General features: G+C 36.0%; 3 protein-coding genes and 1 pseudogene across 3 annotated transcripts; all 4 read left to right on the top strand.

Annotated features, from left to right (window-relative positions):
- Nucleotides 1-4,271: 4,271 nt before the first annotated feature.
- On the top strand, nucleotides 4,272-6,766 carry LOC147945847 (uncharacterized; annotated as a pseudogene).
- Nucleotides 6,767-6,817: 51 nt separating this feature from the next.
- On the top strand, nucleotides 6,818-8,750 carry LOC147945846 (uncharacterized). Its single transcript, XM_087509384.1, has 4 exons — nucleotides 6,818-7,301; nucleotides 7,349-7,548; nucleotides 7,842-8,138; nucleotides 8,442-8,750. The coding sequence occupies exons 1-4, from the start codon at nucleotides 6,818-6,820 to the stop codon at nucleotides 8,748-8,750; spliced, it is 1,290 nt and encodes a 429-aa protein (XP_087365510.1).
- A 3,649-nt stretch (nucleotides 8,751-12,399) lies between these two features.
- Nucleotides 12,400-13,071, top strand: LOC147945845 (defensin-like protein 206). The gene is made up of 2 exons (XM_087510240.1): nucleotides 12,400-12,557; nucleotides 12,658-13,071. Exons 1-2 carry the CDS (start codon nucleotides 12,488-12,490, stop codon nucleotides 12,864-12,866), a joined length of 279 nt encoding a protein of 92 aa, XP_087366366.1. The 5' UTR covers nucleotides 12,400-12,487; the 3' UTR covers nucleotides 12,867-13,071.
- A 1,806-nt stretch (nucleotides 13,072-14,877) lies between these two features.
- On the top strand, nucleotides 14,878-15,549 carry LOC147945844 (defensin-like protein 206). Its single transcript, XM_087510239.1, has 2 exons — nucleotides 14,878-15,035; nucleotides 15,136-15,549. Exons 1-2 carry the CDS (start codon nucleotides 14,966-14,968, stop codon nucleotides 15,342-15,344), a joined length of 279 nt encoding a protein of 92 aa, XP_087366365.1. The 5' UTR covers nucleotides 14,878-14,965; the 3' UTR covers nucleotides 15,345-15,549.
- Nucleotides 15,550-16,743: the final 1,194 nt, after the last annotated feature.

Below are 16,743 nucleotides of genomic sequence, written 5' to 3'. Positions count from 1 at the left end.
CATATGGGATTTATGATTTGATTGCTGAGGATGATAGCTGGGTTAACCCTGAGAGGGTTAACTATGGTGCAGTGTTTGCTTCTCATTTGATCTCTTTGAAGGTCAAGGCTTTTGGGTGTGAGAAGACAGAGTATGTTGGGAGTCTGCTTACTCCTATTTTCCAGCGACTGCGTATATCTACTGATTCTGTTTCTGTTTGTACTGAGAGGTGCGTTATTGATGAGGAGCATTTGAGGAACTCCACTTGGATGAACAGGGAGATGCTATGGCGTTTTAAGGATTCTATTGGTACTCATCTGATCAGATTGCCACGACCAGACCTCACCACTATCGGAGAGAATGCAGAGCAGTTGCGTTTTCTTCCTCCTGTCTCTAATTTTTTATACCATCACCTTTTCGTCGCCATAGAGCTGCCGCACCTGCTGAGTCACCTGTTGCCGGTTTTGCTGATGATCACCCTGCTGGGGGTTTTGAGTTCGGTTCCTCCTCTAGCACTACATCGTTCGATTTCCCTGAGCCACCACAGTCTTCTACTACTATGAGTCAGAGAGCCTACCATGAGTTCCAGACAGCCACCATGCGTGCCATCTGGAACGCGATTGCTCGATTGTCTCGGTGTGGCTGCGTCCGTCCCACTAGGCGCATATCATGTTCTCCTCCCCTTGGTGGAGCGAGCGGTAGTGATGCAGATCTTGCTGATGGTGATGCTGATCCTAAGGACTGATCTTATTTCTATTTACGGTTTCTTTTATCCTTTTTCTCTTTCACTTTGAGTCATTTATTTTATTTTTTCTTGAGTTAGTTTGTCATTTGTTTCAGATGGAACTTGTATTGCGTCATGAACCATTATCTATCATGTTGCATTTAATGTTGTGTTTGAGTGATTCTTAACAGATCTGACTTTCATGTGAAACACACAACTAACATGCAACTAAGAAGGAATCAGAGTCGGAGATGGACGATATTGCATCGATCAATGCAATATTTGCAACGGTCGACACAACAGCTAACAAATTGGTAACACGTATTTGGTTCATTATTTCACTACTTTTTCAATTTGATTTTTCTTTCTTGATCAATCTTAGGCTTGATAACACTGGGGACAATGTTGTTTAAGTCTGGGGGAGATTAGCACTAACTACGTTTTCTTTCTTGAGTGTGAGTTGTGTCTGTCAAAACCAAATTTTTTGAGTCAAATTTTTCAAATTTTCTTTTTGGAATTAGGATCTCTAACTAATGGTTTCTGTTCTTTGGCTAACACTTTTATGAATCTTGATTATGCTTGATCTCAGAACTGAAGTTTAGAAAAGACTATGAGCTGTATCAACAATCCTAAAAGCCCTTATCCAAAGGATATCTGGTTTAACTAACGTTGTCTCAACTTTTATCAAGATTTTAACCGGACTTAATCTCTTGCTTTGGGGTTTGAGATCAGTGGACTAGATTTCTTTTTCCGGCCATACAAGACAGTGCAATTTTTCAAAGTATGTCTCCCCTCTCTCTTCCCTTCGGTACTTAAAAAAAGATAATAAAAAAAAAAGATGTGATGATTTTGATCAGTTTAGAGAGGTAGGTAAATTACCTGTGACCTCATTATTCTATTTTTGAGTCAAATGATCACATAAAACTTGGAAGCGAGGGGTACGTAAATTACCAATGACCCCGGTATTTGCTTACATATTTGATTATCAGAAAAAAAAAAGATCATTCTTTTGGAAGTGAGAAAAGGGAGAGGAAAGAAGATGTATGAAGAATGTCTTGGTCTGAAGAGAGTCCATATGCCACTGATCGATACACCAAGGTAAGAACTCACCTGTATTTGCTTTAATTTATGTAATGAGATGACAATGGTGAGAATAGAGATTCCTAAGGATTGTGGGATTTGAGTAAGGAATGTTGATGAGATGACAATTGACAAAGTATATGAAGTATATGAAGTAAGTTCTGAAGATCAAGGCGATGAAGAGTGTGAAAAACAGTTACCTGTAGTTGAGTGAATTACATGTTTTCAAACCTCTTTCACAGGTCTAAGTTTATGTTTTGCTTGAGGGAAAGCAAATGCTAAGTCTGAGGGAGTTGATATATCATGGTTTTTGTGGCTTTTAACCATGGAATAAGTGTGCTTTTTGAGTCTTTTGATTTGTTTCCAGTGTTGTTTTTGAGTCTTTATAGGTTTAGGTACTCATTGTCTCAGATGGAGCACTAAGGAGCTAAAAGAGGATGATTTGGAGCATAATCAAAGCATTAAGGCTGATCAACAAAGTTGGGAGACGAGATCAAGACTATGCATCGACCGACGCAACCTCAGCATTGATCGATGCAGCTGCCACAAGACAATCGGATGTTGTCTCCACAAGCTTTAGAAGATTTACAAAATTTGCCTAAGTTTCCTTTGTTTGCAATTAAGGCCCAAGACGTGTTTTAGATTATTTATAGGATTTTTGTGGTCATTGTTTAGACCTAAGTTTTTCTCTAGAGAGTTTTATTCCGCAACCTTATTGAGAGAAGAGATATTGAGAGCTTTGGAAGAGATAGATCTGATTTCATCTGTAGAGAGAAGATTCTTAAACTCCCTTCTTACTTCTTAATTTAAATTGCTTATTATTCAGAAAAGATGTTTTGTTCTTCATTAAACATGTCTGAGTAGTTTGCTTGTTAGGTTTAGGGTTTTTCATAGGGTTTTTATGGTTTATTAGATCTGTTGTTTTTAAGATTTATTATCTTGTGTGATCTTCATCTTAGGTTGTTCTTCATATTGATTCTTGATTGATCACCTAGAATTAATATCTTAGGAAAATAAATTGATATGAGAGTATAATTGATTTTCCTGATAAAACCTTTTGATGAGCAAAATTATTTCCTCTAAAGAGATTTGATTTAATAATTTTGTGAACAATTTAAACTTATTTTTAAAGCTGATTTTTAACCTTGAATTTTACAAAGAGATTTGGATTTTCTGGTTTTAAATTTAGATAATATTTGCATTGAGAACTGATTTATTTTACCAAGAATTTAAAGTTCTAGATCTGATCTTAATTGCTTGAATCCTATTAATTTATTGATTTGATATTCCATAATTTCCTGAGAAATTCCATATGCCTAGCTTTTTGATCCTTTGAATTTACAACACTCTTTTTAATTCTGTTTCTGCATTGTTTTTAATTTAATATTTTGATTTAGCATAATTAAAAGATTGATAAGTCTATTGTGTGATCTAGAATCTCTGTGGATTCGACCCCTAGAGTATTACAACTGCAAGGCTGTTAATACCATTAGGGTATTACAATTTGACCATATCACTTTGGACCTGGCTCTAGAGTTTGTTGCTCCAAGGTTGAATCTGAGCTGTAAAAAGAAGCATTCAACGATTATAAAAGGAGTGCATAGAGTGAAGACAGCGTAAGGAGCGTGAGTGGCAAGCGGAAAGAACTCCAGAGAATGATAGAGGTTTTAGAGTGTATCTTCTTCATTTCATTTTGGTTGTAATCTCTCTAGAGGTGTTCTTGTTTCTGGTTTCTTGTACTAGGTTTAAACGCGTGATATAAACCTTGAGAGCTGGTTTTAGCTCTCGAAGACGTACCTTGGTCACATTGACCTTCGGAACATGTAAACCTCCATGTCTCGTTTCCTTTTTTGTTCGTTCTTCTTTCTACCAACCCAAATAAACATCAAGTAAACAAATGGTATTAGAGAAAGGTTGGAGGTCATAAAGTTGTTGCTTTTCAGCTTGAGATTTTCTTTTGGAGTTCATACAACGGAGGATCTATTCTCAGCAGGTAAGGGATCTTACCAGGTTTCTGAGTCTAGATGTTTCCTTCTGAATCTCAGGTATTAGTGTGAAGTTCTAAGTGAATATTATCTGGTTTTAGATCTAGTTGCATATGGTGGTTTTCTGGGTTTGGGTTTGGTGTTCTTAGTGGTTTATTCTTAATATTTGTATTTCTAGAATCTGAACAAGTCAGGTGAAAAGAGTAGATAAAACCTACTAAGGAAAAGTTCAAAGTAGACAAGTTTGATGGAGAAGGTGTCTTCTCTATTTGGAAGCAAAGAGTGTTAGGCCAACTAGAAATACTTGGTCTGAAAGTGAATCAGATCCTAAGTGGTTAGCTAAGTTAGCAATCTGTTAGGCATGAGTTTAACTAATCCGGTGTTGAGAAAGCTCATGAAATACACCACTGCTCATCGTATGTGGGAAGCCTTGGAATCTCATTATCAAGATAAGTCTCTACTGAACAAATTCTATCTCAAGCAAAGATTCTACAGTTTCCAAGATGGAGGAGGATAAGAATCTCGACAAAAATCTGGATGTGTTCAACAAACTTGATATGATAATGGAAAGCAATGAGGATAATCAAGTGGAAGCTGAGCTTGTTCCTGAGGATGCATTGCTTGTACCTGAAGGACCAATGACAAGGGCAAGGATCAAACAGCTTGCTGGAGCTGTTCATTTGATATCTGAAGATATTTGGAGCAAGGAGAACATGGGAATTTCTATTGGGGATGATATCTATTTATTTTGTGGTCAAAAGAGGGTGAAGAAAATATAGTTCAACTCACCTTGGGAAAGATACCTTGGGAAGAGAAACATGCACCAAGGGTTGAATCTTCATTCAACTTAATATCTTTATTATCTTTTAGTTTCAAGACCAATTAATATTTGGCTTTGTTACCAAGTTTCTTATCTCTATATAAAGACATGTAATCTCATTTGAGAATCATCAATCAATTTTCTTTTTCATTTTAAGAGTCTATCTCTTTGTTCTTTGTCTAGAACATTTCTTTGTTTCTTGGTGTGTAATATCCAAGCAACAACCTCCTCTTGCTGGACTAGTGAGTCATATCTAGCAGCCATTGGAGTTGGAAATATCAGCAATCTTCCGCAACTGCTGTGCGATCCCTCAATCCATCAAATCTCCCTTGTTGCACCTTGCACCTTGGCGAGTTTCTATCCTTTCTAATCCAGCTGAATGATCCTCCAATTTAGGCGTATCAAGTGGTATCAGAGCCACTCAACCGGTATTTGTCTGTTCATCTTCTCATCTTCCATTTCTAAATATTTCTTCTTCTTTCTATCTCAAATCTGGGCCATCTCCATACCTAGTCCATGTCTATTTTCAAAAAAAAAAGAAAAAAAAAAAAAGAAAAAGAATTGCATTTGGCTAGGTGGTGGAAGAGAAATCCTGCTGGCTGAGGAGAAATCTAGCCTTGGAGTTGTTAAAACAGATTTCACAAAATTCTCTTGTCTTTCTATCTTCCTTCTTCCCTTGTAGCTTGGGAATTCCATTGGGTTGTTTGGATTTGTTCTCTTAGAACTTAGGGAGAAAGCTCTTGAGTGACCTACCAAAATTGAGATAAACACTTTTGTGTGTGAGAAATTTTTATCTGCTAACTTTTGGTGTTAAGTTTTCAGGAAACCATGGAAAGTGACGGAGAAAGAGATCGGCCAGAAAATTCTGTCGCCGGGCTATCTAACTTGCAAATGAGAGCATTGAATGATACTATTACTAACCTTATGAATACAAGTCTAGAAGAACTACACCAGAGACTCAACAAGATTCAGAATAGCCAGCAAACCCATTCTAGACCCGCAGCTAGGAGAGAACGTTCAAGGAGGACTTACCGGCCTGGGGAGGAAATTGAAGAAGAAGAGTTCCATGAAAAAGATGATCGATCCATCAACCGACCTAGACGAAGTCATAGAAAACGTGATCAAGGTGATGTTAATCCTTTTGGTACAAGAAATGACAATTTAGGTGGTTTAAAGCTTAAAATTCCAACCTTTGAAGGTAAAAATGATCCGGATGTTTACTTAGAATGGGAAAGGAAAATGGAGTTAATGTTCGATTGTCAAAACTTTTATGAACTCAAGAAGGTTAGGTTAGCAGCAACTGAGTTTATAGGTTATGCTATTAACTGGTATGATCAAGTTATGACTCACAGGAGAAGGACAGGTGGAAGACCAATAGCTTCATGGGATGAGCTCACTACATTGATGAGGAAACGGTTTGTGCCGGTTCATTACCACCGAGATCTCCACCAAAAACTCAGACGCTTGCTTCAAGGAACCAAATCTGTGGAGGACTATTTCCAGGAAATGGAAAGCTTAATAATCAAGGCGGATGTAGATGAAACCTTAGAAGCTACCATGGTCAGATTCCTTGCAGGCCTTAACCGGGACATTCAGGAAATAATGTAGCTTCAAGAATATGAAGGCTTGGAGGAAATGTTGCACAAGGCGGTTCTAATCGAACAACAAACCAAGAGGAAGGATTTCTCTAAACCTTCCTTTGCTCCAAAACCAAGTTATCAAGATAAAGGTAAGTCTCCAACCCCATCAAATTCAGTTTTTAAGACTAATTCTCTTGCTCGTTTTGATAAAAGAAAGGCAGTCGCGACCAACAATCGGGCAAGGGATATTCAGTGTTTCAAATGTCAAGGACTTGGACATTATGCCAGCAAATGTCCGAATCAAAAGGTAATGATCCTTTTAGACAATGGTGAAGTGGAGTCTGAGGACGATAAAGAAAAAGAGGAAGATCTCGGTCCAATTTTTGACGAAGAGGAAGAACAGTTTAAATATCCAAATCAAGGGACACTTCTGGTCACTAGGAGATCATTGAGCGTTCAGCCTAAGTCCAATGACCGAGAACAAAGGGAGAATCTCTTTCATACTAGATGTTTAGTTCAAGATAAAGTTTGTTCTTTGATCATTGACGGTGGAAGATGTACTAACGTTGCTAGTGATACTCTTGTTAGGAAGCTTTGACTTGAGACCAGACCTCATCCGCGACCCTTTAAACTGGAATGGTTAAATGAAATGGGTGAACAGTACATCAGGGAGCAAGCCACGGTTCCTCTTACCATCGGCCGATATGAAGACAAGACCCTATGCAATGTCCTTCCCATGGATGCAAGTCATATCCTTCTAGGACGACCTTGGCAGTTTGACATGGGGGCGATACATGATGGCTACACCAACCGGCATTCCTTTGAGCATAAAGGAAAGAAGATCACTCTGGTTCCTTTAAATCCGTTGGAGGTCCATCAAGACCAGGTCCAGTTGAAGAAAAGTCGGGACAAAGAAATTAAACTAGCAAAACCTGAGGTATCTCCTAAGAACTTCAACTTCTTTGTCAAAGAGAGTCAAGTAAGGAAATATTTCTACTCTCAACAGCCATTGCTTTTGCTTGTGTATAAAGAAACACTAATGGGATTTTCTGACCTTGCACTAGAGCTCTCGAGTGATTTGATAGACGTTTTGCAGGAATTCTCAGATATCTTTCCAGAAGAGAACCCTAACGGTTGCCGCCAATAAGAGGTATAGAACATCAAATTGATTTCATCCCAGGTGCGTCACTTCCAAACCGGCCGGCTTATCGAACCAATCCGTTGGAAACAAAGGAAATTCAAAAGCAGATTGGAGAGCTTCTTGAAAAAGGTTACATCAGAGAGAGCCTAAGCCCATGTGCTGTACATGTTCTCCTTGTGCCTAAGAAGGATGGCTTTTGGCGCATGTGTGTAGACTGTCGTGCCACCAACAACATTACGGTAAAGTATAGGCATCCGATCCCTAGGCTTGATGACATACTGGCATCCGATCCCTAGGCAAAAGATAATGTTGCCAAAGGAGTTTGTCAATCACACAGATCACCAATCTTTGAAGCACCTCAAAGGCCAGCAAAAGTTGAAGGCATGCACGTTGGGTTGAATTCATTGAGACCTTTCCCTAAGTCATAAAATACAAACAAGGTAAGGAGAATGTGGTGGCCGATGCCTTGTCTAGAAGGTATGTTCTTCTTTCAGCTCTTGAAACTAATTTGCTTGGTTTTGAGTTCATTAAGGAATTGTATGCAACTGACCAAGATTTTGAAGAGATTCATAGAAAATGCTCTAAAGTCGCTTATGGGAAATATTATCAAATGTATGGTTTCCTATTCTCTGATAACCGTCTTTGTGTGCCCCAATGTTCTTTGAGGGAGTTATTTGTCAGGGAAGCTCATGGAGGAGGATTAATGGGACATTTTGGAGTTGCCAAAACACTTAGTGTTATGCAGGATCACTTCTACTGGCCGCATATGAAGAGAGATGTGGAAAGGATTTGCGGAAGGTGCGTCACTTGCAAGCAAGCCAAGTCTAAAGTACAACCCCATGGTTTGTATACTCCTTTACCCATTCCTACTGAACCTTGGACTGATCTTTCAATGGATTTTGTGCTAGGACTGCCTAGAACCAAGAGAGGTAGAGATTTTGTCTTTGTGGTTGTTGATAGATTTCTAAGATGACACACTTCATTCCATGTCACAAAACTGATGATGCTTCAAACGTTGCTGATTTGTTCTTTAGAGAAGTTGTTCGATTGCATGGCATGCCTAGAACTATTGTTTCTGATAGGGATACTAAGTTCTTAAGCTATTTTTGGAAAACTTTGTGGTCTAAGTTAGGGACTAAGTTGTTGTTTTCAACTTTTATCTACATTTTTGCGTGCTATCATTAAGAAGAACATCAAATCTTGGAAAGAGTGTTTGCCTCTTGTTGAGTTTGCATATAATCATTCGGTTCTTTCTGCTACTAAGTATTCCCCTTTCCAAATTATTGATGGTTTTAACCCTTTAACACCTTTGGATCTAATCCCTTTACCTTTGAGTGAAAGAATTAGTATGGATGGAAAAAAGAAGGCCGAACTTGTTAAGCAGATTCATGAGAAGGCACGACTCAATATTGACGCAAGGACAAAGCAATATGAGAAGTAAGCAAACAAAGGAAGACGCCAGCTGGTTTTTGAAGTGGGAGATCTAGTTTGGATACATTTGAGAAAGGAACGTTTCCCAGCTGAAAGAGAGTCTAAACTAATGCCAAGGGTCGATGGTCCATTCAAAGTCTTGACGAAAATCAGTGACAATGCTTACAAGCTTGATTTGCAAGGTAAGTACAAAGTGAGTTCCATTTTTAATGTTTCTGATTTGGCTCCATTTGTTGCAGATGGTGCGGATTTGAGGACAAATCCTTTTGAAGAGGAGGGGCATGATATGATAATGGATAGCAAACCGGTCTACTTCGGTTATTAGCTCATCATGACTGTGGACGCCTTTTCATTTAGGGGATGACTGGTTTCAAGCATGATAAAAAATTTAAATTATTGATTTACTGGTTGAAAACAAATGTGTTTGTTAAATATATATAATTTTTTAGTTAACGGGTATGATGTGTAAGTGTTTTACAGAAAAAGGCTCTCTTCCAGTTTGCGACAGGGTTATTGAATGATCGGACAAACACTGCCACTGCAAGAAAAATGTTTGAAATAACCTTGTTATATAAGTACCAAGTGTGAAATTTGTGTGTATATATGTTATTTTCATGTTTATTTTGCTTCCAAATAAAAGATGAAGGGCAAACCTAATCATTGTTGTATTTTGCTTAGGTAGTTATGGTTTTAACTCATTTTACACTTAGGTTTTTCGAGTTCATGGAAGATTCAACATAAGGTGAAATCAAAAGCTCGAGTTTTTAATAATGTGATATTGTCATCGACGCTTTTTGATACACCCAAATTCGAGGATCACTCAGTCGGATTAGAAAGGATATAAACTCGCCAGGGTGCAAGGTGTAACGAGAGAGATTTAATGGATTGAGGGGTCGCACAGCAGTTGCGGAAGGCTGCTGATATTCCCAAATCCAATCGCTGCTAGATATGACACACTAGTCCAGCAAGTGGAGGCTGTTGCTTGGATATTACACACCAAGAAACAAGGAAATGTTCAAGACAAAGAACAAAGAGATAGACTCATAAAATGAAAGTAATTAATTGATTATTTCATTACTCTTAGATGAGTTTATATAGGAAAATAAACTTGGTAACAAAGCGAAGTATTAACTATTCTTGAAACTAAAAGACAATAAAGATAGATTGTTGAATGAAGACCCGACTTTTGGTGCATGTTTCCCTTCGTCACTCCTTTTTTACCACAAAATAAAGTGATTATTTTGGGCTTTCTTGGACTTGAATTAGGCTCAAAGTGGGCTGGACTTGATAGATATCATCCCTAATATAATTTTTCATGCTCTCTTTGGCCATAAGCTCTTGAATTAGCCCATGAAGTAACTCCTTGATGTTTTATCTCTTTGACTCTTTGATCCTATTTTCTGATGAGAAACAATGTGGCTCTATCATTTCTTCACCTTGATATTAGTAGAAACAACTCCCGGTTGCCATACATAGTTCTATAATCTCCTAAACTAATGAGACCTAAAACTCTTCAAGTGTAGAATTAGATTCACCTCCTTTAAACTAGATCCTCCTTTGAATGCTCGTAGGTTCAATTCGCGTAGCCATGAGTTCACCTGATTTGTAAAATGAATAACTCCTTCATCTGAACTCTGATTGGACTGATTTCACCTCAAGATATGGTCTTGATGAGGTAAGAATGTATCCCAAATAGTAGTTTGGCTAGAAGAGTTTATTTTTGACTTCGTTTGTGTTGAACAAGACTCAAGTATCTTCTTGGATGGTCTCATGATCATATCACTTCTAACTCGGGATCGTTGCTTTCTTCACGTTTCCAAATGCCTCAATTTTATAATCGTGATTTTGAGCGATTTCATGCGTTTCCGCTTCCTGTTCCGGTTCCGGAGCGAGAAACGCAAGGTCAACAGCGATTCCGTGCTTCATGGGTAACAAGTGGTATCAGAGCCAAACCCAGACGAGTGTGGAGTCGAGTGGACTCACACTGTTGGGGGTGACAGTATTGGTGCGCAACTAGGATGTTGCGATCTGTCAGTGGGGGTGAATTATGACACCTCGGTTTACAGAGAGGTTTAGAAAAATTGATTTGGCCACCTATGTCAGCAAAGTATACTTATCTTTTTGGTCAAAAGTCATGAGAAAACTCTACAGTTAAGCGTGCTTATGCTCGAATAGTTTTAGAATGGTTGAGCTTCTCCAGTTTGGGACAGGGTTATTGAATGATCGGACAAACACTACCACTACAAGAAAAATGCTTGAAATAACCTTGTTATATAAGTACCAAGTGTGACATTTATGTGTATTTATGTTATGTTCATGTTTCTTTTGCTTCCAAAGAAAAGATGGAGGGCAAAGCTAATCATTGCTTGCCCCCCCCCCTCTAAACGTAATATAATATCTCATGTTCACTGAACTTTTATTCCAATCATGGAAAAAATAAACTCGCTTTGTATTTGTGTTCGTCAACCCATTCTCGCCTCACATTCGAAAACGTTTTATTAGATATATCGAGTTTTCTTATATAAAAGGCCATGGATTGCTTCTTTCAAAAACAATTTTAAATAAGAATTAGTTAAAGAGCATTTTGTTCTTACCTTCTACTAAATATCTTGAGAGTTTTCATAACAAGAAGCAGCTTTTTTGTAGTTCTTCTCGAATTACCCAGTTGATCTAGATTTCGCATCGACACGCTGCACTAAGAGGTTTTGGTTTCTAAAATTTAAGAAAAATTCAAAACTAATGAAAAAAATGCTCAGAATAATCTAATTCGATAACACCTAAACAAGTAAAAGAGTATTTTAGTCACCCAAAATTACTAAAATACATGTAATATATTTAAAAAGATATACTTTGAACATTATTAATACTGTAAAACCATAAATAAATTTAGTGAAAAAAAATATTTATAGTGAGAAATTAAAGTTAAATAATGATTATTAGTTTAGAACTAAATGTAAATAGATATAGGACTTGGTAATATGTTTTTTTATTTTTTTTATATTAGTTATCACTTAATCTTAATTCGTATAAAATGTATAATATATTAATTTGTAGATATGTTTTGTTTTTGCTAAATAATATAGACATATTCCGAATTTTATAGTAATTTTATCTTTTGATGTATACACAAATTAATTAAGAATTTGACCTTTTAGAATTAATTATTGTATTTACAACGTTATAAATACCACGAAGATAAGTTTCTTTCGTAAATTCTATGTCTAGTTTTATTTTCGAGACATACCCCTAAATTTATTAAAATTAAAATTATAATCTCGGCGAGTTAGGAGTGTCGCCATGAGTGTTGCCTTGTAGCTGAAACCCTAAAGTTATTTAATGAACTGATGAGGGAAAATCGTTATCATTGTTGGATTAAAGAATTGCCAAAATTCCTGCTTACTCACAACGATATCAATTTTAAACAATAGTTATTTCAAACTAAAGAAAAATGAACATAAAAAACAATTTCTACAGAGATGACCTTCTTTTAAGTTGATTTTTTAAAGACAAGTGCATGATTAAAAAAAGAGGATAACAAAGACGGCCATGCATAATTGTGGCGACATTATGAACTTGGGAAAATCAGAAAGAAGAGAGAAGTGATTAAACAAATATAACAAAGTTGCAAAATTTTGACTATAAATAGATGACCACACCTACGAATTTAAACCATCAAAGTTTGAAGCTAATCCAAAAGAAAAACAAAAAGAACAAGTTTCAGCGAAGGCAAAGCATAGAAGAAAAGAAATGGCAAAGAACCTCACCAACTCCGTCAGCTTTACTGTTCTCTTGGTTGTTCTCCTGATGGCTTCAACTGGTATAATATTAGTTTTACAAAGTTGATCTCATCTATATATTGTACTTTGCAGTTGCCTCTTAAGTATCTTCTGCTGACGAATTAATATGTCAACATCTAGGAATCCTTAATACTGAGGCTCAAACCTGTGGTGCTGGTGGATGTCTTACGGCCGCTTCACGTGTGTTCCTTGGCGAGTGCCCGTCGGCCCACGGTACAACAAATGCTCAATGTTGTACGTGTTGCGTAGCCACATACGGTAGTCCTCCAGTCTGCTGGGCGGTTGTTGAGGGAACTGACAGTCACTGCCACTGCTACAAAAAGGCTTAAAAATAACCTCATCATGTAATTACCAAGTGTGACTTTTGGTCCCTTTCGGTGTGAGGACATGACATTTGCGTGTGTTTATGTTCACGTTTCTCCAAATAAAAAACATTAAGGGCAAAGCTTACCATTGCTTGCCCCCCTCTCAAATGTAATCTTATCTTCTATGCACTTTTATTTTAATCATCATATATAATATAATCGTTTTGTATTTGTGTTCGTCAATCCATTCCCGCCTAACATTCAAAACCGGTTCCTAGAGAAACGTACATGGAGAGGTGGGTGATAGAATCCCACTAATATAGGAGAAATAACAAAGCAATACCATAACCACGTCTATTTTTTAACTTTACACTAGTTGACACTGGTTTACTTCGGTTACGATCAATGACTGTGGACGACTTTTTATTTAGAGGATGACTGGTTTCAACATGATAAAAAAATTTTAAACGATTGATTTACTGGTCGAAAACGAATGTGTTTGTTAAATATTTATAATTTTTTAATTAACGGGTATGTCGTAAGTGTTTTATAGAAATATACGGTTCTCTTCCTGTCTGCGATAAGGTTATTGAATGATCGGACAAAAACTGCCACTGCAAGAAAAATGTTTGAAATAACCTTGTTATATAAGTACCAAGTATGACAGTTGTGTGTATTTATGTTATGTTCATGTTTCTTTTTCTTCCAAATAAAAGATGGAGGGCAAAGCTAATCATTGCTTGCCTCCCCCCCTCTAAATGAAATATAATATCTCATGTTCTCTGAACTTTTATGCTAATCATGGAAAAAACAAACTCGCTTTGTATTTGTGTTCGTCAACCCATTCTCGCCTCACATTCGAAAACCATTTATTAGATATATCGAATTTTCTTATATAAAAGGCCAGACATTTCTTCTTTCAAACACAGTTTTAAATGAGAATTACTTAAAAAGCATTTTGTTCTTACCTTTTGCTAAATCTCTTGAGAGTTTTCATAACAAGAAGCAGTTTTTTGTAGTTCTTCTCGAATTACCCAGTTGATATAGGTTTCGCATCGACACGTTGCACTAAGAGGTTTTGGTTTCTAAAATTTAAGAAAAATTCAAAACTAATGAAAAAAATGCTCAGAATAATCTAATTCGATAACACCTAAACGAGTAAAATAGTATTTTACTCACCCAAAATTACTAAAATACATGTAATATATTTAAAAAGATATACTTTGAACATTATTAATACTGTAAAACCATAAATAAATTTAGTGAATAAAAAAATATTTATAGTGAGAAATTAAAGTTAAATAATGATTATTAGTTTAGAATTAAATGTGAATAGATATAGGACTTGGTAATATGTTTTTTTATTTTTTTTTATATTAGTTATCACTTAATCTTAATTCGTATAAAATGCATAATATATTAATTTGTAGATATGTTTTGTTTTTGCTAAATAATATAGACATATTCCGAATTTTATAGTAATTTTATCCTTTGATGTATACACAAATTAATTAAGAATTTGACCTTTTAGAATTAATTATTGTATTTACAACGTTATAAATACCACGAAGATAAGTTTCTTTCGTAAATTCTATGTCTAGTTTTATTTTCGAGACATACCCCTAAATTTATTAAAATTAAAATTATAATCTCGGCGAGTTAGGAGTGTCGCCATGAGTGTTGCCTTGTAGCTGAAACCCTAAAGTTATTTAATGAACTGATGAGGGAAAATCGTTATCATTGTTGGATTAAAGAATTGCCAAAATTCCTGCTTACTCACAACGATATCAATTTTAAACAATAGTTATTTCAAACTAAAGAAAAATGAACATAAAAAACAATTTCTACAGAGATGACCTTCTTTTAAGTTGATTTTTTAAAGACAAGTGCATGATTAAAAAAAGAGGATAACAAAGACGGCCATGCATAATTGTGGCGACATTATGAACTTGGGAAAATCAGAAAGAAGAGAGAAGTGATTAAACAAATATAACAAAGTTGCAAAATTTTGACTATAAATAGATGACCACACCTACGAATTTAAACCATCAAAGTTTGAAGCTAATCCAAAAGAAAAACAAAAAGAACAAGTTTCAGCGAAGGCAAAGCATAGAAGAAAAGAAATGGCAAAGAACCTCACCAACTCCGTCAGCTTTACTGTTCTCTTGGTTGTTCTCCTGATGGCTTCAACTGGTATAATATTAGTTTTACAAAGTTGATCTCATCTATATATTGTACTTTGCAGTTGCCTCTTAAGTATCTTCTGCTGACGAATTAATATGTCAACATCTAGGAATCCTTAATACTGAGGCTCAAACCTGTGGTGCTGGTGGATGTCTTACGGCCGCTTCACGTGTGTTCCTTGGCGAGTGCCCGTCGGCCCACGGTACAACAAATGCTCAATGTTGTACGTGTTGCGTAGCCACATACGGTAGTCCTCCAGTCTGCTGGGCGGTTGTTGAGGGAACTGACAGTCACTGCCACTGCTACAAAAAGGCTTAAAAATAACCTCATCATGTAATTACCAAGTGTGACTTTTGGTCCCTTTCGGTGTGAGGACATGACATTTGCGTGTGTTTATGTTCACGTTTCTCCAAATAAAAAACATTAAGGGCAAAGCTTACCATTGCTTGCCCCCCTCTCAAATGTAATCTTATCTTCTATGCACTTTTATTTTAATCATCATATATAATATAATCGTTTTGTATTTGTGTTCGTCAATCCATTCCCGCCTAACATTCAAAACCGGTTCCTAGAGAAACGTACATGGAGAGGTGGGTGATAGAATCCCACTAATATAGGAGAAATAACAAAGCAATACCATAACCACGTCTATTTTTTAACTTTACACTAGTTGACACTGGTTTACTTCGGTTACGATCAATGACTGTGGACGACTTTTTATTTAGAGGATGACTGGTTTCAACATGATAAAAAAATTTTAAACGATTGATTTACTGGTCGAAAACGAATGTGTTTGTTAAATATTTATAATTTTTTAATTAACGGGTATGTCGTAAGTGTTTTATAGAAATATACGGTTCTCTTCCTGTCTGCGATAAGGTTATTGAATGATCGGACAAAAACTGCCACTGCAAGAAAAATGTTTGAAATAACCTTGTTATATAAGTACCAAGTATGACAGTTGTGTGTATTTATGTTATGTTCATGTTTCTTTTTCTTCCAAATAAAAGATGGAGGGCAAAGCTAATCATTGCTTGCCTCCCCCCCTCTAAATGAAATATAATATCTCATGTTCTCTGAACTTTTATGCTAATCATGGAAAAAACAAACTCGCTTTGTATTTGTGTTCGTCAACCCATTCTCGCCTCACATTCGAAAACCATTTATTAGATATATCGAATTTTCTTATATAAAAGGCCAGACATTTCTTCTTTCAAACACAGTTTTAAATGAGAATTACTTAAAAAGCATTTTGTTCTTACCTTTTGCTAAATCTCTTGAGAGTTTTCATAACAAGAAGCAGTTTTTTGTAGTTCTTCTCGAATTACCCAGTTGATATAGGTTTCGCATCGACACGTTGCACTAAGAGGTTTTGGTTTCTAAAATTTAAGAAAAATTCAAAACTAATGAAAAAAATGCTCAGAATAATCTAATTCGATAACACCTAAACGAGTAAAATAGTATTTTACTCACCCAAAATTACTAAAATACATGTAATATATTTAAAAAGATATACTTTGAACATTATTAATACTGTAAAACCATAAATAAATTTAGTGAATAAAAAAATATTTATAGTGAGAAATTAAAGTTAAATAATGATTATTAGTTTAGAATTAAATGTGAATAGATATAGGACTTGGTAATATGTTTTTTTATTTTTTTTTATATTAGTTATCACTTAATCTTAATTCGTATAAAATGCATAATATATTAA

Source organism: Camelina sativa, chromosome 4 (assembly GCF_030686135.1).
Source record: "Camelina sativa cultivar CO46 ecotype springtype chromosome 4, ASM3068613v1".
Lineage (NCBI taxonomy): Eukaryota > Viridiplantae > Streptophyta > Magnoliopsida > Brassicales > Brassicaceae > Camelina > Camelina sativa.
The sequence above is the reverse complement of the archived record's forward strand: the minus strand, read 5'-3'. Positions and strand labels throughout refer to the sequence as shown.